Source organism: Camarhynchus parvulus, chromosome 10, assembly GCF_901933205.1.
Source record: "Camarhynchus parvulus chromosome 10, STF_HiC, whole genome shotgun sequence".
Classification (NCBI taxonomy): Eukaryota; Metazoa; Chordata; class Aves; order Passeriformes; family Thraupidae; genus Camarhynchus; species Camarhynchus parvulus.
Window position 1 is genome coordinate 8,771,616 of NC_044580.1, and position 21,842 is coordinate 8,793,457.

Sequence of the window (21,842 nt, forward strand, 5' to 3'; positions counted from 1 at the left end):
GCTCATTGGAACCGGCCGAAGTGTCTGTTCCGTGCTGCTGACACCGGGAGCCCGGCGGGCAGAGCGGCGCTCGGGCCGCCCTCCTCCCTCAGGGCAGCGCCGGTGGCGCAGGCTCCCTGCCCGCCGCACCCGCCGGGGCTGCCCGGCTCCGATCGCGGGGCTCCAGCTCCACCTCCCGGCCCAGCCGGGCAGTGGGCGGGGCCCGGGGAGCGGCCCCGGCTCCGCCTCCCTTCCCGGCCGGCACCGCCTCCCGCCCCGCCCCGCCCCGGAAGGGGCCGCCCGGGCCCGGCTCTTCCGGGGGCGGTGGGTCCGGCATGAGCGACGTGGTGGAGCGGACGCTGAGTGCCCTGCCCGGGCTGCTGGGGCAGCATGACCCGGGCGCTGGCCCGGGGGGTGCCGGCGGCCCCGGCAGGGTATCGACCTCCTCCCGGCTCGGCAGCCTCATCCGGAGCATCACGGCGCTCACCTCCAAGCACGTACGGGCTGCGGGGCCGGGCTCCTCTCCCTTCCCGCCCCGGGGGAGCCGGCGCGGGGCTGGGCTGCGGGCCCCGGGCGCGGCGTTCCCCCTCGGCCACGATAAAACCCCGCTAAACTCCCCGTGTCTGTGGGTGGCCGCGTTCTGCTGCTCTGGGCCCGGGCTGGGCGAGCACGGCCCCGGAGAGAGGGACACGCTGAGTGGGGGGCAGCCCTCAGTGACCGTGTCTCCTCTGGTTCTTCTTTCACCTTTTGCCTGTGAAATCTATGCGAGGTTAAAACAAGTTTAATTTTTCTAGGAAGAAGAAAAATTAATCCAGCAGGAACTAACCAGTTTGAAAGCAACAGTTTCAGCCCCCAGCACAACACTTGTAAGTTCTGTTAGTGGCTGTAGGCTGTGGAACAGCACAGAGTGTTCTCACTCTTTATCACAGGTGCATTTGCAGGTTATCTGCATTATAGATATTTAATCATCAGCATTACAAACTGCCAATACATATGGTTTTGCAGCATGGTTAAAATAGTGAGAACACTGTGATTCTGATGGGTGTGAATAAACTGTAACAATATGATCCTACTGTCATTCTGTAGTTTCTGAAGTAGTGCAAAGAGCAAAGCTAGGAGATGAGCTGCTTCCATCAAATAATGCTCTTTGCAGGCTGACATTGTACTTACAATTAGTTTGTGCTTTTTAAGAAGCTGTGCTTTGTTGTATGCTCTGTTGTCATGTCTGAGTTTCAGGAGATATATTCTGGTTTGAATTAGTTAATACATATGTCAGTCCCATGAGTGAGGATTTTTGAAGGGAAAAATGAAATTTTATTTTGCACGTAGTGAGACACCATCCTAAGTCAGGGTTGTAATTGGTAAAAAATAATTTGTGTTAACAGTGTGATCATCACAATGCTTCAGCTAATTATTTTTTATGTCGGCATAGTTAATCTGCTGTTGATCACATGCATACTAATAAAAATAAGAACTTTTTTAGAGGTAGAATAGGAGGAGTTCTGCCTTTTTAGCAGAAATTTAACACTACTTTGCAGAAGTTCATGGCAAAGAAAAAATTACAAATACTGAGATTTTAGAAAATGCGTGAATTCGCATGTTTCTATGAGATAAAATTCTCTGTTTCAGTAGAGCAGCATAAAACATGTTGGACTTAAAATTTTCAGTAAGTTGTTTCTGGTATTTCAGAGACTGATGAAAGAATGCATGGTGAGACTCATCTATTGTGAAATGCTGGGCTACGAGTCTTCCTTTGGATACATCCACGCAATCAAACTTGCCCAGCAAGGGAATCTTCTGGAGAAGAGAGTTGGTATGTGCATGAAGCCGTAGCCTTTATAATGTTCTCAAACTCCCAGTTTTAAAGTTTCCCAGGATTTATAATTCATGTCAAATACAACCTACTTAAAATGTTCCTCATTTTCTTGGTCTTGTTTCTTGGTCTCTTACTTTTTGGAGTTATCTAAATCCTTGGCTTGTGAGGTGCTCTGTGTGTGCTTGCAGCACAGAAGGCAGGGAAATGAATTTATTTTGGATCATCAGTTCTTTCATTGTTTTGAATTGCAGCACTAGTAAACAAATAATTTAAGAGAATATTTGTTAAACACATCAAGCAGAAAATGAATTTCTGTCAGGATCTGGTTTCTTTTCCAAGTACTAGTGCAAGATGGTTCTGTCAGACAAATATTTTCCATTTTGCTGCTGGTAGGATTTTTTTTCTTTATTTTAGGTAGAGTTGTAAGGAATGAGGCAAGTAGGGAGGCCCTTACAGCATAGAGGCAGGAGTTCCTGAAGAAATCTTGAAGGCTGTTTCAGATTTCTTTGTAATTTCATGGGATTGATTTCCTTTCCTGACAGTGTGGCTATAAACTTGGAGAAAAAAAAAGTTGGAGGGGCCTTGGAGAAAAAAAAGTTGCTGGCACTTTTCTTTTCCCGGGTTCTGGAATGGTTTCCTCGTTGTTAGAAAATAACATAGGAGTTCTTGGCATAGGATGCTGGATTTACTTTTGTATATTCCAAGTTGAATATGAAATTCCTTTGAAGAGTAATTTTATTATTTGGAAAAAAAAAACCAGCTATAGAGAAGTACGCTTGTGTTATGTAGCCTAAAAGTAATAGATTTTTCCCTGTGCAGAGAAGACATTAGTTTTCCAGGAAGTGATTTATAATAGACTGGTGCTCTTGACTGTTCTTTAGCTGTAAAAGTATTGTAATGTCTCTTATTTCTCACAAGTGTCTGTCATAAAGTTGCTTATTGCTTGAAAATAGTAATGAAGTCTGCTTTCTTTTATAGGTTACTTGGCAGTTTCTCTATTTCTACATGAAAATCATGAACTGCTGCTTCTACTTGTGAACACAGTCGTGAAGGTATAGTGCTTTTGTAAAAAAAAGAAAAAAGTAAATATTACAGGCACAGGAGAGGCTGTTTCCCTGTGCCAGGAGATGAACCGGTGGGGAAGAACACCTGGTTGAACAGAGAGCTTTGGCTGCAGCTTGGTGGGGGGGACTGTGGGGTGAAAAACTTGGACCAGTTCTTCCCATTTTGTCACACAACATCTAATTACTTTGATTAGCAAAGACAGGCTGAAATGGCTTTCCCTGCCTTCTTAATTTGATCTTGATGTTCTTGCTCTTGAAGCCGTATTTTAAAAGTTCTTTCAGAGGAGATATGCCATAAACTTTACTTTATAAATGTACCAGTTATATACATTCTCAACTCCAGGAGGAGCCATGCATGCACATTGCAATGTTAGCTTTGGCTTTTAGCTGATGGCAAGTATCTGTTGCCTTCTCTGAGCTCATCTGATGACTTTGACAGAAAATGGAAATATATTTTGGAGTACCACTGAAAATCTATTACATGTCTCTTACATGGAGCAATTATGACTTATTATAACTCTTTCTGTGTAATGTTTACTTTTTTTCTGCAGTAGGCCAAAGTCCCAGAAATTACAGATTGAAAGTGATGATTGTTTTGTTGCTGTGATTGAAAACTTTTTTATAATATTTAAAAATACGGCTTGAAACTCACTAGGAATTAAAGCAAAATAAGGACTGAAACTTATCTGGGAGAGATGAACCAAGCAAGTTATATCAGCTAGAAATCTCACACATTTAATTTGTTTTGAAAAGTAATTGTAGACTTCATGAGTTCATCCATTGGTTTTTTTTTTGGTTTAAGGTTACAGCAAGCCATGCCTACTATATTTGATTGTATTTAGGACAGACTGAGATTGTTAGTTTTGCAGAATGTTACTTGTAATTTGCATCTGCTTCTTAGGAATTCGTTAATATTGTAGTGTACAGATAGGTAATTGGCAGTATTATTGAGCTTGCTTCTTTTTAAAAATTCTTTTGGCTAAATCAAAAGCAGTAGAAAGAGTACAATTGAATTCTGTGGGAAGTGACTAATCTCCCTGATCCAGATAAGGACTCAACATATTTTTGCAGTCATTTTAGTAAACAAAAATTGATTGTAGCTCTGTGTGTTAATGTTGCACATCTTTAAAATAAAAATGTGGTTCTGTAACAGGAGTGTGAGGAGCTGCCTGTTCCCATTCCTGTGGAGGAGAAGAGCCTGGAGAGCTCAGAGCTGGCTCCTCTCAAACATGAGCAGGATGCTGGCTGTGGGTGGTCTCTCTAGGGGGGTAGGTCCAGCCTGCTTGTGAAAGATTTGGGAGATGTCTGTGCAGAATTTAAAAGTCTAAGGAAAAATTTACTGTGTTTTATGTCACAGGACTTGCAGAGCACTAACTTGGTAGAGGTGTGCATGGCATTAACTGTTGTCAGCCAGATCTTTCCACGGGAGATGATTCCAGCTGTTCTGCCCCTAATAGAAGACAAGCTTCAGCATTCAAAGTAGGTATTCATTACAGAATTTCAAATAGCCTTGTACAGCTGAATGACTTAATTTCGTAGGTAGGTTTAGTATTAACTAGTGTTTCTTCTCTCAGTTGGTCTTTTCTAGTCATCACCTTTAGAAATGAATCCGCTCCTTGTGTTTTTCTCTTGGATTCTTGTCTCATTTATTTACAGCTTGACTGAGTATTGAATAGATAGCAAATTTTTTCATAGTCAGTGTGGATAGGTAAATGTAATTGAATTTATTTGCTGGAGTCCTTTTAACCAATATGCATGAAGAAGTGTTTGTTGAGTAGGTGGGGAAACAGATCCAGATCCTTGAACTTCACTGACACTTTTTTCATAAAGCTCTTTAGGGAAACTGATAAAAGTGTATCTGTGGATACCCTTGATTTGTTTGAATTGTAGTTTACTATATCCCATAGAAGGGACAGTTTTCAGCAAAGTTTTCGTATAGAAGGGATAGTTTTCCCAAAGAGAGGAAAATGCTGTAATTATTGTTTTGAAAGGGACTTAGAGAATGAATTAATTCAGTAACTTCTAGATGTGTATTTTTTGGAGCTGCATGTATGACCACAGCAGAGGAGTCATTGCCTATTTCATTGTTTATTTGGTGGACATTATTTTAAATCATCAATCTGACATCCATCCCTACTAGGCTTTAAAGCTGGCTTTGTCACTTCCTTGCTTAGGTGGTATTTGCAAAGTCATTTGTTAGCAACATGTAAAACACGGGTTCTTATCTTTACCTTATCAGTCGTGATCTGGGGTCTGGCAAGTTTTTTTGTAAAGTCAAGTACTTAAAGTACACTTGTTTTGTTAAGTGTAAATCTCATTTCAGGGAAATTATCCGAAGAAAAGCTGTTCAAGCTTTATACAAATTCTATCTCATTGCTCCTAATCAAGTTCAGCACATCCACGATAAGTTCAGGAAGGCTTTGTGTGACAGGGATGCTGGAGTCATGGCTGCTTCTTTGCATATTTATCTGCAAATGATTAAGGTAGGCAAAGAATTAGAAGCACAACTGAATTTGGGAGATACTTTTGTTTTTTATTTTAAATACACAGTGTGCTCTATAAAGGTTTTGCAGGAAAAAACTCACTTGTAGTAGTTAGAAAAGTTAATTTATGTAGTCATATGTTACATTTGTTTCTGCCAGGCCTCCATTTAGCTGGGCAGATCCACTTCTTCAGGGTCTGAATGTTCAGCATTGCTGGGTCCTTAGCTAGTGGATCTAAGTCCTACAGTGGGTTAAAGGGAAATTTCCTTGTAAATGTGTTACACCTGCTCCCTTTGCAAATGTGTGAGAAAAGAGCATAGGCTTAAAGGGAAAAAGAGCATATGGGTGCTGAGGGTTGAGAGCAGAAGTCTGATTTCAAGAAATGATGCCATCAGTGTAGGTATTTTGATCTTACTCAAGTTGTGCATTATTTTTACCTTTGAGTTGTATTGAAATATTTGAGTTGAATTTAATTTTCATTATGTAGGAAAACTCATGTGGATACAAGGACTTGACTGGGAGTTTTGTAACCATCCTGAAGCAGGTGGTGGGAGGAAAACTCTCTGCTGACTTCAACTATCACAGTGTGCCAGCACCATGGTTACAAATTCAGCTTTTAAGAATTTTGGGGCTGTTGGGAAAAGATGATCCAAGGTAACCAGATTTTTCTCTGTAATTAATAATTTGAAGTACAGTAACAGCCTGCACCTCATAGACTGTAAGACTTCCAGTGTCAAAATTCTTGCACATTTATTTTTAACCAAGACAGCGAGCAGATTAATTTCTGCAAAAGTAGTTTCTTAGCTTCTGGATTGTCTAAACAGTTGATTGTTGTGGAATGTGACTAAAATGTAATTTTACTGGGACTTCTATTACAATGTTACCAAATAACAGTGAAGATCTGGAGTAAAACTATTTTAAAAAAGTGCTGCCATTTTGTGAGGACCTAGTTATCTGTCCTTTTCCTATTGACCTGTTTATTTATGCAAGCAGTAAGGGAAGTGTTTTTAATCTTACAATATGGTAAATGTTTCTTTTGAAAGCTTCAAGCATCCTGTTAAATGCCATTTAGGATCATGTTATAGAGCTCTTCTGTGTTATAGCAAATTTTAATGTGTTACAGGTTGCAATAGTAGCTCTGAACTGTTTGGCAAAATAAGACTACCTGCTTATTAGTGGTGCAATTAATTGTAAATATTTTCTTAAATAGGACAAGTGAATTGATGTATGATGTTCTAGATGAATCTTTAAGAAGAGCAGAGATTAATCATAATATTACATATGGTGGGTAAGGTTATTTTATGTAATTATCAATATTTGAAAAGATAGAAAATGAGTAATTGATTATGCTAAAATACTTACACAATACTTTTGAAAAATCTAATTATAGTCTTAACATTAATTGTGTTCTCAAGTGTCCAACTAGTAAATAGTAGCACAAGTGATGCATTGTTGTACAGCATTAATTTTTTATCATTGAAGTAAAACACATCTATATACAGGGAGCTCTTTTTGGCTCAAAAGTCTTTATCCTGTGTTTGCATTGACCCTGCCCTTAAATACACAAAGTCAGCTGCTTCATGAAAGCTTTTAGTGGACATTGCTTAAGTTGAAATAAGCAATAAAAGAAAATCCTGCTGATACATCTCTGTGTGGTAGAAATGCTTCCAACTTCTCTTCACTGCCCTGAGAAAGGCAATAGTGTGCAGGGACAGTGTCAGTTCTTTGCAGCTGTGTACGGTCTCCCCTCTGGGCACAGTTAATAAACACTACACCTCCAGAGTTCAGTGACTGTGCTGCCTGTGAAAGGATCTCGTTGGCACATGTCTCAATTGAAATTTTCTAAAACGTAGCAGAAGATTCATTTTGGTAGAAATTCATTGTCTTCTCAGTAGAGAAAGCTGGTTTTGTTGCTACTACAAAGCAAAAGGAATAGTTTCTAGTTAACTAGTTTCTAGTTAACTTTTTTCCTGCTAAAAAGTTGAGCAATTTGTTTGTCTATTTTCTTTGTCTTTTCCTCCCCAGATCAGAATACCTCCCCAAAATCCCAGTTCTGATGCTCTAGAACCCTACTTTAAAAGCTGTTTCGCTACTAAAAAAACCTACCACCCCATTTTTTTTATTGTTAAATAAAGCCCTGCAGATGTGCCAAAGTCCCTGTGCTAATGCAATGGAAAGAAAATTGAGACTTTCTTAAAACAATAGTGAGGGCTGAAACAGAAAAGGAACATGGCTCAAAGCTGTAGATGTCTAACCTACATCATACATATGTTGTAAAGCATTGTGTAAGCCTCACTTCCATAAAAATGGGAGCTTTGGGGAAGTATTCTCTTTTAGTAAATAATAAATGAGGAAGCATCTGTCAGTTGTTTAGAGTATTCAGCTGATTGCTTCTGTTCCTTTAGGCAAGAACATATAAGTTATTAGGAGATGTGTTGACTTTTAATGCAGGCTATATGCACATGCCAAGAGTTAAACATTAAATTTGTTTTGAGCGCTTAAAGGGACAAAGTGGGCTGTTCATTATGATTTGTACAAAGACATAGAATTAGTTTTTGTTTACCTATGGCAAGTATTTTATAAAACTGTAGTTGATAATCCCAGACAAAAGAAAAACGTAATTCTGAGTGATTACTCTTTCTTATGAAGAGTCATTGGTTATGGCATGTTTCTTACAGTTTTGTTGTGTGCTAGTCTTTGAGATTTAGTCTGTAATGGCTAAGGAAGAGAAGGGGCTGTCAATTGGACAGTTAGTCACTGAATTACAAGAACAACATCATGATTTTAAGCCCTAATTAACTTGGGAGACTAACTTGGTCTGAATCTTTGCCCAAATTGTTGCCTTGAAGGAGTAATTACTTTTTGTGTATTGTTCAGTTTATTTCTAGATTTTTCTCAAACAACTGTACAAAGCTGTTGGGTTTTTTCTGGTTTTGTTTCTGTTTTGATTTTTGATTGATTCTTTTTTTTTTCAAGACTGTTCTTGGGATGATTTTGACTGTTGGTAGTAGCTAAGAAATGGTGCGAGTTACCAAAAATAATTTGTCTCAAATCCTTTATAGTTGCTTGTTGGCTTTCTGAAGACTGTCCCAGTCCAATGCCTTGAGCAGCTGTAGGAGACTTCAAGGTTGGAAGAACTTTAAGGACAGAAAGTTGTGTGCAGGGGCTAATTAAAACATGTATGTACTAAGGAGATAGACTTCTACCTGCTTTTCCTTATGTCAGATGGTACCTCTCTGGTTAGATTCAGTGGGAGTGGGAAAGCACTGCCAGTCCTGGAGGAACACTGAGCTCGTTTGTTTGTTAAAAATTTTGGATTTTAGAAGTATTCAATACACATTAATTATGTGTCTTCTCCTCCTGCAGCCATCTTGTTTGAATGTGTCCAAACAATTTATACCATTCATCCCAAATCAGAATTACTTGAAAAGGCTGCCAAGTGCATTGGAAAATTTGTTTTGTCACCCAAAATTAATTTGAAATACTTAGGTAAGGATGCCTGATTTCATTATGCTGTCTTTAATTTGGCCATAGTGGTAGCATTGCTTTATATCACTTCCAATCTCTTACATTCCAGGTTTAAAGGCTCTGACCTATGTTATCCAGCAGGATCCAAACCTGGCACTTCAGCACCAGATGACAATAATTGAATGTCTGGACCATCCAGATCCCATTATTAAAAGGGAGGTCAGTGAATTTCTAAATGTCAAAAATTAAGGTAATTGTTAAAGTGGGGGATAAGTTTTGTAAAATGAGTAGTGTAAAAATGTTATGTTTCCATAATGGTGAGAGAGCAGTTACAAACACTGTTAATGTGACAGGCTGTGTAGAGAAGCAGTGTATCTCCTTTAAGAATAGTTGCTCAATTTGGTGTACTAAGGCTGCTGTTTTGCTGCTTCTTTTTTTGAGTCATCGGAACCAATTTTTTTGTGCTTTCTCTTTCAGACTTTAGAGCTTCTCTACAGGATTACAAATGGGCAGAATGTAATTGTCATAGTCCAGAAGATGCTTGACTACTTAAAAGAAAGCCAAGAAGAATATGCCATCATCAGCTTAGCTGGCAAAATAGCAGAACTAGCTGAGAAATATCCTTTTATTTTTCTGAAACTTTGAAGTCAGAGCTCAGGCACCTGTAGCGCTGATCCCTATCAAAGCATCTTTCATGATCTTGTGAAGTAGGAAGTGTTAGAGCTGTGCTTCCCATCCTTTCAAATGCAAAAGAAAGCACATACAAAAATGACTACAGTGTTTCTTGTGTTTCACTGAGAGAAGCTAATTGCACACAAATTTTGGCTTTGGAGTTTAGCGTTAAAACCTTGTGTTTTAAATTCAAACTTTGAAGCCTTATACCACTGCATAGAGAGAGATGTCTCAGTGCTACTTGAAGTGCTGTTCTGTAATTGTGTGACTGATCTTCACTAATAGAACTCTGCATTGGTGTATGGATTTTAAGAACAGCACACTTTGATAGAAATAAAGAAAAGATTTTTAAAAAATGCCATAAAAGATTAAAGTAATAATTAGGGATTGGGTTTATGATGGGCATTACTGTTAGACCTGCTACTACTTGTTTACTGTGTGTGTTTTTGTCTGCTATCTTGAGTTGTAAGCTTTTGATAACAGAGCTGCCTTATCCTGTTTGTGCAGTGCTTGGCATGGAGTACTGTACTAAAAAAAGCTCTGTTGTCCTGCAGTATGCAAAAATGAATGCAATAACTCTGAAATTTCTGTGCTGTTAAAAATTTTCATTTATTAACTGTGTGTTTTCAGGACTTGCCTGAGAGAAGGCAAAAGCCAACTTTCAAAGTTAGCAAAGGCTGATCAAAAGTTAATATATTAAAAAAACAGGATTTATGTGGAGTGCTTCAAAATGTTTTTCAAAGTTGGTAAATCAATAGCAAAGCACTGCTGAAAAGAACTGTTTTCTTATCACTGATCAAGTGATGCTGGGTAAACAAAAGATTATGTAGAAGCCTAACACAGGACAAGTGTGAGCTTAAAATAGAGTAGGACAAATGTGAACATATTGTTCCTAATGTGTGTGAGGCCTGCATGAACTCAACTTTTTCAACAGAGTAACTTCAGGCTTTTCTGGCTGTTCACCAGTTTTCATGACATCTACAGAAAACACTTCCTGAAAGATCCAGGAATATTTCCTCTTTAGTTAGATGGAGCTGGTATTTGCCCATCAGCCCCCCAGCTTACGGGAGAGATCAGAATGGGCATTCCTCTGGAAATACACTAAAAAAGAAAAAGTTATGCCTTAGCATTTCATTCCTTAACATGTGGACACATATGCCCCTAACAATGAGTGGTTCATCCAGACCATGAATGCTGTGTTCTCAGTTGGAGGTGATGTTGTGCATTCTGATATCCCAAACAACTTCCTGAGGCTGTTGGCTGAAGGTAACTCCCCAAATGCTCTAAGAATTAGACATGTTCTTTAATAATCTGGATTTGTTTTCATTTCTTAAAATGTACTTTGAAATATTTGGTAGGATATGTTATTTGTGTTTCACAGAAACTGTGCTGTTTTCTATCCAGGATTTGATGATGAAAAAGAAGATCATCAGCTCCGGATGTATGCAGTACAGTCTTATTTGGTGTTACTTGAGGAGGAAGACAAATTGTATCCACAGAAATTCCTTCAAGTTATGAGCTGGGTAAGGTAGACACAGGTCAGAATTCCATACACAGATTTGAGGAAACTGTCAAAGGTGATAATGTTTTAAATAAATATTTATTAGACTTTAATTTTCAGTCACTTTTACTTGAAGTCAAGCTAACATGCTGAAATCTATTTTAGTGACCTCTCTGGTGGCTGAGGACTATTAACTTGTGGTTTGTGGAAAAGCTGATTTGCTCCCTTTTATGTGCGTGGCTGTTGGGAGTGGCTTAGCAGCCACCTGAATCTCACTGCATACTGAGAGCCTTTCTGTCTCCATCCAAATTAGCCAGATGTGGTTGTGAAATGCTCTTGTAGCCCTGCAGATGACTGGCCAGGTGCTGTGCTGGTGTGATCTGATACTGGGGAAGCTTCAGCTCCCACCCAAGGGAGAGGCTGCAGTTTGAGGAGATGGTGATTTGTCAGGGCCTAGTTATGTTTAACTTTCTTTTCAAGACAGTTATTTGATTTTTAAAAAGCCAAAAGTTGGAGTCTCTTGAGGTGAACACAAAGGTCACTTCAACCCTTTGACATATGAAACACAACATGGTAAAGAAATAACTTGGAACATGTTTAAATAATAGTTTCTTGAATGTGAATTTATTTTGTTGTTATTTTAATACTATATTCCAATTTCAAAACTGAGAGCACTGCTCTAAATGCATATTTTGTCTGTTCTTTGTGAATAGGTGTTGGGAGAATATTTCAGTCTTGTTACAGATGTTGATCCAGAAGTTATTTTGACAAAGCTGCACAACCTGCTGAAGAAGACTTTTGTTACTTCTGAAACTAAAGCGTGGATAATGGCTGCAGTCACCAAGATAGCGTCACACACTTCCTGCTCAAAAACAGTGGATGAAATAATCCAAGAACTCAGCAGCTCTCTGGATACATGCCTGAGACAATATGCCTTTGAACTGAAGCATCTGTGTGAAGACAAAGCACTGATGAAAAGCTTGCTTCCATTTGATGCTAGTTGCAGTGACCTGGTGGTAAGACACATTCCAGGTTCTTTTTCATGAACCATCCATGGGGATGAATATTTTGGTGAAAATGTGTTTCCAAAATGAATGGTATTTGCAGTTCTCACTGGATGCAAGTCTGCTTAAAGTGAGTTTTCAGAAACTTCTTCAGGCATATGGGATGAATCATAGTGTTCTGTACTGAAAGATAAAGAGACATGGTGTTTTAGTTAAGTAAGCTGGAGTAGCTTTTAGCAAAATTATCATTTCATACACTGGTTTATTTTTAGTTGCATTTTGTTTTTTTCAGAGATGAGGTAGGCCTGCTTTAGTGATACAGTACTGCTTTTGAATTCAAAGGGTTTGCCTCCTATTTAAAAACTCCTGATCTTGACCATGAAATTTCCACAGTGAATGATGGAAAAGATTCTGTCTATATAGCATTTTAACTGGTAGATATGGGACATGTGACATGAAGATCCTGATTTGCTGATAAGACACCATATTCTTCTGGTAACATCTGACTCACATAGAGCAAATATTTTTATTGCCTTTTCATTCCTTTAAATTCTGTGTAGGTAGATGCTTCCTTATCTTTTCTGGATGGGTTTGTGGCTGAGGGACTTGCTCAAGGTGCAGCACCATATAAGCCTCATCACCAGAGACAAGAGGAGAAACTTTCTCAGGAAAAAGGTGACAGTTCACTGCATTTATTCAATACTGGTAAATTACCTGAGAAGTATTAACAATTAAAGTGTACAGTTAATTTATCTTCTTAAAATAATAGCATCTCAATGCAGCTCTTGTCTGTAGACAAGAGCTAAGTTCAACTTAGACTTTAGTTCCCCCTTTGTCTAGCTAATGTATGTAGATTGTTGTTGTGTAGGTGAGAAAGTCTTACTGTAATCCTTGCTGATCTAGAGGATTTGAAATTTGTGGGGGTTATTAAAGTGAAAGCTTGAGAAGTCCAGCAGTACAGGGATATCTGTTTTCAGAAAATAGATTTAATTCTTACTTTTTTTATGCCTCCTTGTAATTTTAAAATTGTCTGTCTTGCAGCACTGAATTTTGAACCTTATGGATTGTCCTTTGCTTCAAGTGTGTCCTCATCTGGTGTCACTGGCAGACAGTCCCCCACTGGTTTATCTTTCGGCTCTGATATATCTGGGAATAGTGCTGAGACGGGGCACAAAGAGTGAGTTAATTTGTGCTTGAAGTGAAGTACATTTAAGCTTCTGTTCTTGTCATTATCATGGGTCTTTGTTGCTTCATTTTGTGGAACTAGCAAGAGTGCAGTTGAACTTGGAAACCTATCACATAAGAAGAAAATCAGGTGGGGGCATCTGTGCAAGAAGTAGGAAAGCAGCTGATGTTTCAGACTCTCCTGCCACTTTCTTCACAGACTGCAGTTGAGGTGATAGTTAATACAATAAAACTGGGGAGGATTGCCTGATGATTACATTGTTTACTATTTTTTTCTGCTGTCCTTCTTTTTCTAAGATAAAAGTGAGCTAAGGTTTGCAGTGTAAGATGCTCCTTTTATTTTTAGTGCGCTACACATTAATTCCATATCCATAGTTTCATATGAATTAATAACTTCATTTATACTCTGCTAAACTGGCATGCAGGAAACCTTTCCAGAATCTTTTTATATTTTACTGCTCACTCTTGTCCATCAAAGCACCAAAGTAGTGAATGGTATTTGAGTGTTGGCATGTTTTTATGAACATGTTCCTGTGGCTGATCCTGCTTGGTTTTGTTTGCCTTTTTAGGACAAATACTCTGAAACTTGAGGGAGTACGCAAGCTGTGGGGAAAAGAAGGTTACCTTCCAAAGAAAGAAAACAAAACAGGGAAAGGAAATGAGCCACAGCCAGTGCCTTGTGGCAGCTTATTATCAGGGCAGGTGGGGGAGGCTCCTGCACTGCAGCCTGAGCAAGGTGCCAGCCTGTCTGAGGAAGACAAAGAGAAGCAGCAGTTAGCATCAACTTTGTTCGTTGGGCTGGGATCAAGTGCTGGTGTCAGCCTGGTGAGTGATTCTTTTCAGACTTAAGAGGTTCAAGTTTACATATGGTCTTATTGAAAATTATAGATACTTGTATGCAAATGGAGATCAAATTAGTGATAAGACAACCCCATCCCCCCAAGTCATTGAAAAACTATTGAGAATGGCTTTTGCAATGTGATATTTTATTGAAACCTGAAACAGCTTGATGAAGCAACCTCTGAGGCAGATCTGGTTTGGTTAACTGGAGCTTTCCTCTGTTTACATGTTGTGCTCCAAGTTTTAGTGTTAGTTTTCCTGAACTAACACTAAAACTTGACCCAGCCTTGTAGAGCTGTCACCATTCATTTGGATATAAGGCTAGAATTTGACAGCCTATGTCAAGACCATTTTAAATTTATGTATGGTAGTATGTGGACCGTAAAAGAATTCACTATTAGGTAATATTTTAAGACTGGCATCATATTAGCCAGCTCAGATCTTGGCACTTAGCACTGATTTTCCAGATACTACCTTTGCTTAATGTTTAATAAGAGCTTTTAGTTAGTTAAGAGAATATTGAGTCATTCTTGCATTATAAGCTGATTTAGTACTCTGTAAGAGATACAACAAGCCCCTGGATCCATTAAAATGTTTGGAATCTCTTTGTATTTGTCATCTGTTTTGATTCCTTGGTCCTTCCTCACCTCCTCACTGCATTGTATTAACAGTAACACAGCTGGTTGCTAGGAACTTTTCCACCCTTTTTTTTTCTCTTTCTTTTTCAGATGGGCAAAGCAGACACAGCTACTCAGAAGTTCAAAAGGAAATCAAAGATAACTGAAACTCAGCAGTTGAATGAGGCGGCATCAGACTTCCAAAACAGTACTGCTTCAGATTTTGGTCCCTTACTTGATACAGTACCTATTAATGTGGAAGACTCTGAGGGAAGTATGCACACAAGGTTAAGGAAAGCCTCCCCTTCTTCTTCAGATATTGTAGAAGACAATTTAGCATTTGAAACACCTCAGTCCCTCAGAAAATCTGTGCTGGATGACAGAATGTCAGCTAACAGGCTGTCACAGTCATCTTTGTTTGCTGATAGCAATATTGAAATTTTTCAGCCTTCTTCAAGTGCTCAATGTGAAAGTGCCAGTGAAACACCATTGGTCCCTTCCTTTCCAGAAGAACTTGAAGAGCTTCCTCACTCTGAAGTAGTGGGACTTTGTCAGAGTGATGCCTTAGCTCTGCATTTATGTAAGGTGTGGACAGATGACTCTCTGTTGCTCATTGTTTTTGTTTCAAATAAAACCACTTCTGCACTTCATGCTGTGAACTTAGTATTTGAAGAAACAGAACACTTTCAGGTAAGAAACTTTGTTTCCATTGTATTTTAAATTGACTGGGAACTTCTTGCTTTTTGCTTGCATTTAACTATGCAGTATTTGGTTTAATGTGGTAGCCCTGCCTTTTTCCAAAGTATTTCCTTAAAACATGTGGTACACCTGTTACACATAGCTTTAAAAGGAGATGAGAGAAATCTCACTATAAACTTACTGGCTATAAAAGTTTTCCTCACTTTTTCAATTCACCTTGATTTTGTTTGCCTCTGTGTAATGAATATGTGTGATTTTTCCATTCTGAATGCAAAGACTAAACCAAATGTAAAGCTCACTGGTCTGGCTTGGAGTGGTATGACTTGAGTTCACCTCACTGTGTAGCTTTCTTTTGTCTGGGTTTGGCTGTTGTGCATTCATTTGTATTTACCTGATAGGCAAATGTGATGCTTTCCTGACACCAAATTTATGTAAGCTTTTTTCAGTTCTTTTTTCAAAGGCATCAGTCATGGTTCACTCTCGTACATTTAGTTGAAGGTGCAGAGGAGTTTATTTTTTTACATTGGCTACATTAGGGATTTAAATATTATTGGTAAAGGCATGTTATAGTCATAAATCTTCATTTAAATATTTGGAAAGATATTTAGGAATTGCTAATTGATTGATCTATCCACAGATTTTGCTTAAAAGAAGCACAGAATTATTAAACAACTCAGCAAGTGATAACTGGATAAAAATATTTAAGTGGATTGTTTCTTTTAGAATTGACTTAATCAAGGAACTGCTGATTGGTTATGGAGTCCCTTTCCATTTCTGACTTGAATCAGACTTGTCTTGGCATTGATAGAGAGTGAGCATCTCTTGTCTAGGTTTTTCTAGTAATTTACTTAAATTCCCACCCACACCACCACCATGGAAAGAATTTCTGTTACCAGTTTGTTTGGAGAGCCAGGGATTGCTTAGTAATCTAGAAATCCTCCTTTTTATTAGGGATATTTTCTCAACTTCTTGCTTTTAATGTACAGCTTGATGTGATGCTGCTTGCTTGTGTATTCGTTTATGTTGGGGCTGAGCTGCAGAATTCAGGTTCCTGGTGCAGTTCTTTAGGCCTGGGAGAAGCCAATTGTCAGAGATCAATTTCACTGGTGCTGTGTATCCCATAGAATGTTTGTAGGTGTTAGTGATTGATTTATCCTTCAGGAGGGCTGAGATATGGTGGCTCTGTTCACTTGTCAAATACTCCAAGAAAAATCAACAGAAATAAGAGGCACTTACACAGTTTTATAGCTGTATCTGAATCACTTGCACAACTTGACAGCAAGACTTACATTCTTTATTCCTTTTATGACATTATATAGATTTTGGAGAGTGCCACCTCCCAGTTTCCTGTAATTGAAGCTCAAAGTGTGGAACATTGCCAGAAATGTGTGAGGATCAGCAAAGTCTGTACACAGGCAATTCTTCCTGGCTCTGTTAGTTACCAGTCAGAGATGGAAACTTGCCTTGAATTTTCAGTAACTTTATCATTGATGGACTTCATCAGGTAACTAAAATAAACTGCAGTTTTTAAAACTCTTGTATACAGCTCAGTGTTAGACAAGCACAGGATGATTTGGGTATTGACTATGAAAATACAAGGCTTCACCTTGAGCAGCTAATTCAAATCTGAGATGGCTGATAAAGATAATAAAGTGTTATTTTACACTTGCAAAAAAGGGGATAAAGTTCCAGCAAGAAGTACAAAGGCAGGCAGAATATTGACTGTTCCTGTTTTTGAGGAGGCTAACAGAACAGAAGGACATGATGCTTTAAAATATGGCAGAATGTAAACATGTCAAGAGGAAACAAGTGGTTTGAGTGCAGAAACCAGAAAACTATATGAAAAGGTTGCCCACTTTTCAGAGGAAGAAGAAAGCTCATTCTTTTCATTTTTGAACACTGCATTTATTTTAGGAGTAGGAAAAAATAAGTGTCCTTTGTCCAATAGACTTTTCTTTTGATGTGAAATTTGAAAATTAATTTTTTAAATTTAGAAATCTAAAGCAAGGCATAGAAACATTTTTTAAATGTTAAGCTGGAAAGAGGAGGGGTTTGATTAGACTAATACATATTTACTTATTTTGTGCTCTATTGTCCAGTTGCTTCCATATTCAGAGGTTTTTTGAAATCAAAGATATTCTGATTTGTAAATATTGTTTGGCTAAGAAATGTGGCAAACTTCCTTTTAGGCCAATGGAAATGACTACAGAAGACTTTGGGAAGCTGTGGTTGTCCCTTTCCAATGATGTGAAACAGAACATAAAGATGTCATCTTGCCAAGATTCCCTTTCAGCAGCCCTGGATACACTGCAACAGAAGCTGAAACTCCACAGAGTTGATGTTATAGGTAAGTGAAAGTACACTGTGGGGGTGCTCACAGGATAAATTGTCCCAGGAAAACAAGTGCATGGAAGAGAGAATCTTACAGATTAAGGGACGGAATGTTTGGGAGCATGGTAAACAGGGGACTGGTGTCCCATGGACTCAGTTTGCCTCACTCAGGGTCTGTAGGAAGGTGGTGTAAAGGTACAAGTGTTGAGCAAACAGTGGATTTTACAAAGGAGAAAAGTTGCACTGTGAAGAGTTTTGGGTAGGACAAAAAGGGAATGAAACTGTATGACAAATACAAAGGTGGGATTTTGGCTTGATTTATGGTGATGTGTTCCCTGAGTTAGAGGTAAACAGCAGACATGGAGTGTGGCATTTTCTGTGAAGTCTGCTGCAGGGGTTGTTGCTTGCTCATTGTTACTGCATTTTTCCCTGTGGTCTCTCAGGCAATGAGGGAATCCTGGCCTGCCAGCTCGTCCCATCTATGCCCTGCCTGCTGCACTGCCGTACTCACTCAGGGATGCTGGCCCTGTGGTTCAGGTCCCCTTCTGCTGCTCTTCCAGATGGTTTGCTCTATCAGTGTCAGAAGGTGATGGAGGAATCCTGAGAACAATAGTGCCTGCCTTAATCCATTTGGTGTGTGAAAGCAAGTCAAAGATTTATACAGTTGCACAGATAATTACCAAAGCTAAACTAAGATACTGCTTCTTCAAGTATTGAAAGTTTTCTTCCAGCTGGCAATGTCCAAGTGGACTTGTGGGGGAAAAATGGTGACCTAAATTGCCCCTGCAAAAACATGCTCAGGACTGTACAGTACATTAAAGTATTGTTACCTGTGTAAGTGAAATGTATATTAATTTTGTTGTAAATGACTGAAAGTATTTATTTTTATTACACAGCTTTTATAGATGCCAACACTTATTCTTCATGGCAACTACTTAAATATGATTTTGAAGAAAACATATTTCCATTATGAGGTCAGACTTGATCAGTTATTTAATTTTATTTTGATATTTTTTCTAGAGCTATTTTTAAGCACTGCTGGCAACAAGACCCATATTGGTGGTTATATAAAATAACTTATGTAGCAGCAAATGCATGGTTTTAAAACAGTTAAAAGATTCTAAGGAGGCAAACACTTCCCATGATCTTTGATGTTTACCATGGAAGGGATAACATCTAAATAGATTTTTGATAGGACTCAGGCATGGGAAATTGTTTGGAAGCACCTCCAGGGAGGGATTAGCTAAAGCCCTTCAGGTTAGTTCCTGTCTGCAGTTCTTCCTGCCCCAGATTTCATTCTCATTCCCTTTCCACAGGGGTCTGTGACAGTCACTGAGTTATTTGTGCATGTCTAAGCTGAAGTTCCACGTGGATCAGCTCTGAGATGACTGAGCTGGGGGCACTTGGCTGTGGACATGTTGACTCCTTGATTTTTGTTTAGTGAACATGTTCATTGCTTTCCAGTCCACCCTATAAATTTGATCTGGCCAAAATCCCTGTGCATGAAAATTCACAAGGGGAAAGCTTCCATTTATTTTTACTTGTAATTATTTATAGCCTGGGTATGACTCATCAAAGGTCTGACTTGCAGAGATGTGGCTGTGTTGTGTGTGCATGCCTGGGAACTGCAGCAAGGCATGGGGGATTAAATCACAGCAGCAAATGTGGAAAATGTGTCTGAGCAGATTGTCTCCTCTTCCTAAAGTAACCTCACAACCTTGAAAATCCAGAAATCTTAATTTATTTAGATGCTAAGTGAAAAATAGTACTGGTTAGTGTTATTTATAGCTGGTCATGTTTTCTATTGAAGCATCCAAGATCGTACACAGAGTTCAGACATGGTACAAAGGGAGTCTGTGGTGGAGTTCTGTACTTTGTGTGTTTAATAGTAACAAGGAACCTCTCACATACCAGCATTACTGATTCTCACCTGATAAGCACTGGTTGTAAAGGAAAATAAGGTATTCTTTTACTTTGATGTTTTGGTAAACGTCCATGAAATTGTTGTAAGGATGTTAATGTGCTGATAGCAATTTTTCCTTTAAGTCAAGCTACTTGTGTTATCACAAGTATAATCATTCAAGCAAAGTTCCTTTTTTATTGTTATTTCAGTACCCTCTTACTGAGGGGTACTGAGGAATTTAAAGTGCACTGAACCTGTAAATATATTTAATGTTCTGCATACTTAAATGTTTACTTGGCACTTCAAGACAGTTTATATAAATGAAAACTGATTTATAGTGGAATAATTTCCAGCACATGATTGCCCTGCTGGTAAATCAGACTTGTGTTATGCAATTGGACTTCTGTAATTATAGGAACTCTGATACAAATATCTGTTTGTGGCCTATGCATTTAAACCATTTCAGCAAGGAGGTGTTCAGTGTCCTGGTGTTTAAAGAACTGCAAAGACAACAATGCCTTCTGTTGATAATGTAATGTTCTCTGTAACCTTTCTCACTGTATGAATAGTGTATGTTAAGGTGTCAGTATTCTGATTCTAACTGCTTTATGGTATCATCACTTAAAGGAGTGTGCAGGGAATTGTACCTGTGTCAGTCATTATTTTTGGATTGCCCAGCTAATACTGTTCTGAATCTATCACCATGTGTGCATTTCTTGCAGTTTAATAAAATTCAGTTTTATTAAAAAAAAGTTTGATACCTGTTAAATGTTCTTTTCCATCACATGTAGCAGTGTTTCTGTATATTAAGAACTAGTTTCTATTTTAATTGTTTCTCTTTGCATGTGAACAGTGAAACATCACAGATGAACCTGTTTTTCAGGAAGGGAGAGAAGGTGCAGAGAAGCAGGTTAGGAGGAAGAGAGCACAGAAGCAGTTTGCATGATGGAGTTGGCTGAAGAGGCACCCAGAGGCCAGTCAGTCTGTACTGACCATGCTGAACGAGCAGGTTAGCAGGGACTGGACCAAACCTGTGAGTACAAGGAGGCCTCACTGTTCCTCTGCTGTGTGCCCTGTGAGTCCTGGACACATGGGAATCAGCAGCAAAATGATTGTATTGGATCCTTATTTAAACTGTTTTGTCAGCTTCTACCTCCTTACCCCAAGTATTTTCAGGTATTTTTACTGAAACAAACAGGTAGGAGAACTGGAGGAAGTGCAACATGGCAGTTTGAAGCAGGATGTTTTCTTAGATACAGTCTAAATCTGCTGGATTTTATTACTTTCTGCTAAGTATTCCCAAATCATCCTCATTCTGTAAGGACCCAAAAGAGTAAGTTTGTGTAATGGATGGCAGGATCTTGAGGTTTTCCTGTACTTGCAAGTAGCTCATAAATGACATTGATGGTTTCTAAATATTGGAAAAGTGTTTCTCTCTTGTAGAGTCCCACCAGTAGTTTTTCAGCATAAAAAGCTGTATTATCTTTTTCTGTGTGGGTAAGACTGTGTGTGGTCTTTTTCTGGCATTGATTTATGTAAAAACAAAAATAGACCTGCTTAAGTCATCCAGTTAAAACGTGGTTTTTGCATTTCTGTTGCTGTGGTGAAACTTAATTTTGCTTTACTGCTTGGTTCTCTTCAGGGCCAGCTATTTATGTGCCAGTCTCTGAGAATATTTCTCTAGCACAAATCAGATCACATGTTCAGTATGATGTGCAGCTCTGTGGCACAGGCACCATTTCATTAACATGTTAGAAGTGGTCACTCCCATGAGAGTTTGTTAAACATTAGCATTCTTGTCTTTATTATATAAAGTTGGCAGTGATGAAGCAAAGAATATTGTGTCCTGCCATGATATGATTCATAAAATTACCCTGACAGAAATGTTTTACCAGCAGGAAAGCTCAAAGCACCACTTAAGGAGATTGCTTTAAACTTCGATTTTAAGGTAGTTGTCAGTGTTCTCTTTGTGCCAGTATTTCACTGCTTTCAGTATAATTGCCATGTGAGCTGTTTGCAAATCCTGAGCCCTTTCAGCCAAAACAGTTTGCCTTTTCTGGGAATAAGGACAGGGGAATAAATGTTTCCTGTTAAAATGTTCTGGTAAGTTCCAGCATCTCCATGTTTAGGACAGGGCTGTGAAATCTGTCAGGAATATGACTTCTATCTGCCTTAAATCACATCAAGCTAAACTGGGCTGAATATTTAGTGAAAAACTTGCAAGAAGGTCCTTGGAGGAGTGAGATTTTGGCTTGTGGCACCTGCTCTTTGCTGCTGATA

At 38.9% G+C, this 21,842-nt stretch overlaps 1 protein-coding gene across 1 annotated transcript; it reads left to right on the forward strand.

The window, feature by feature from the left end:
• Nucleotides 1-300: 300 nt before the first annotated feature.
• AP4E1 (adaptor related protein complex 4 subunit epsilon 1) lies at nt 301-20,260 on the forward strand. The gene is made up of 21 exons (XM_030955529.1): nt 301-476; nt 774-845; nt 1,669-1,792; nt 2,774-2,847; nt 4,217-4,338; nt 5,183-5,342; nt 5,830-5,996; nt 6,553-6,626; nt 8,709-8,831; nt 8,920-9,029; nt 9,288-9,427; nt 10,636-10,748; nt 10,887-11,005; nt 11,697-11,999; nt 12,548-12,662; nt 13,029-13,164; nt 13,742-13,997; nt 14,741-15,319; nt 16,648-16,832; nt 17,518-17,675; nt 18,103-20,260. The coding sequence occupies exons 1-21, from the start codon at nt 315-317 to the stop codon at nt 18,261-18,263; spliced, it is 3,453 nt and encodes a 1,150-aa protein (XP_030811389.1). The 5' UTR covers nt 301-314; the 3' UTR covers nt 18,264-20,260.
• Nucleotides 20,261-21,842: the final 1,582 nt, after the last annotated feature.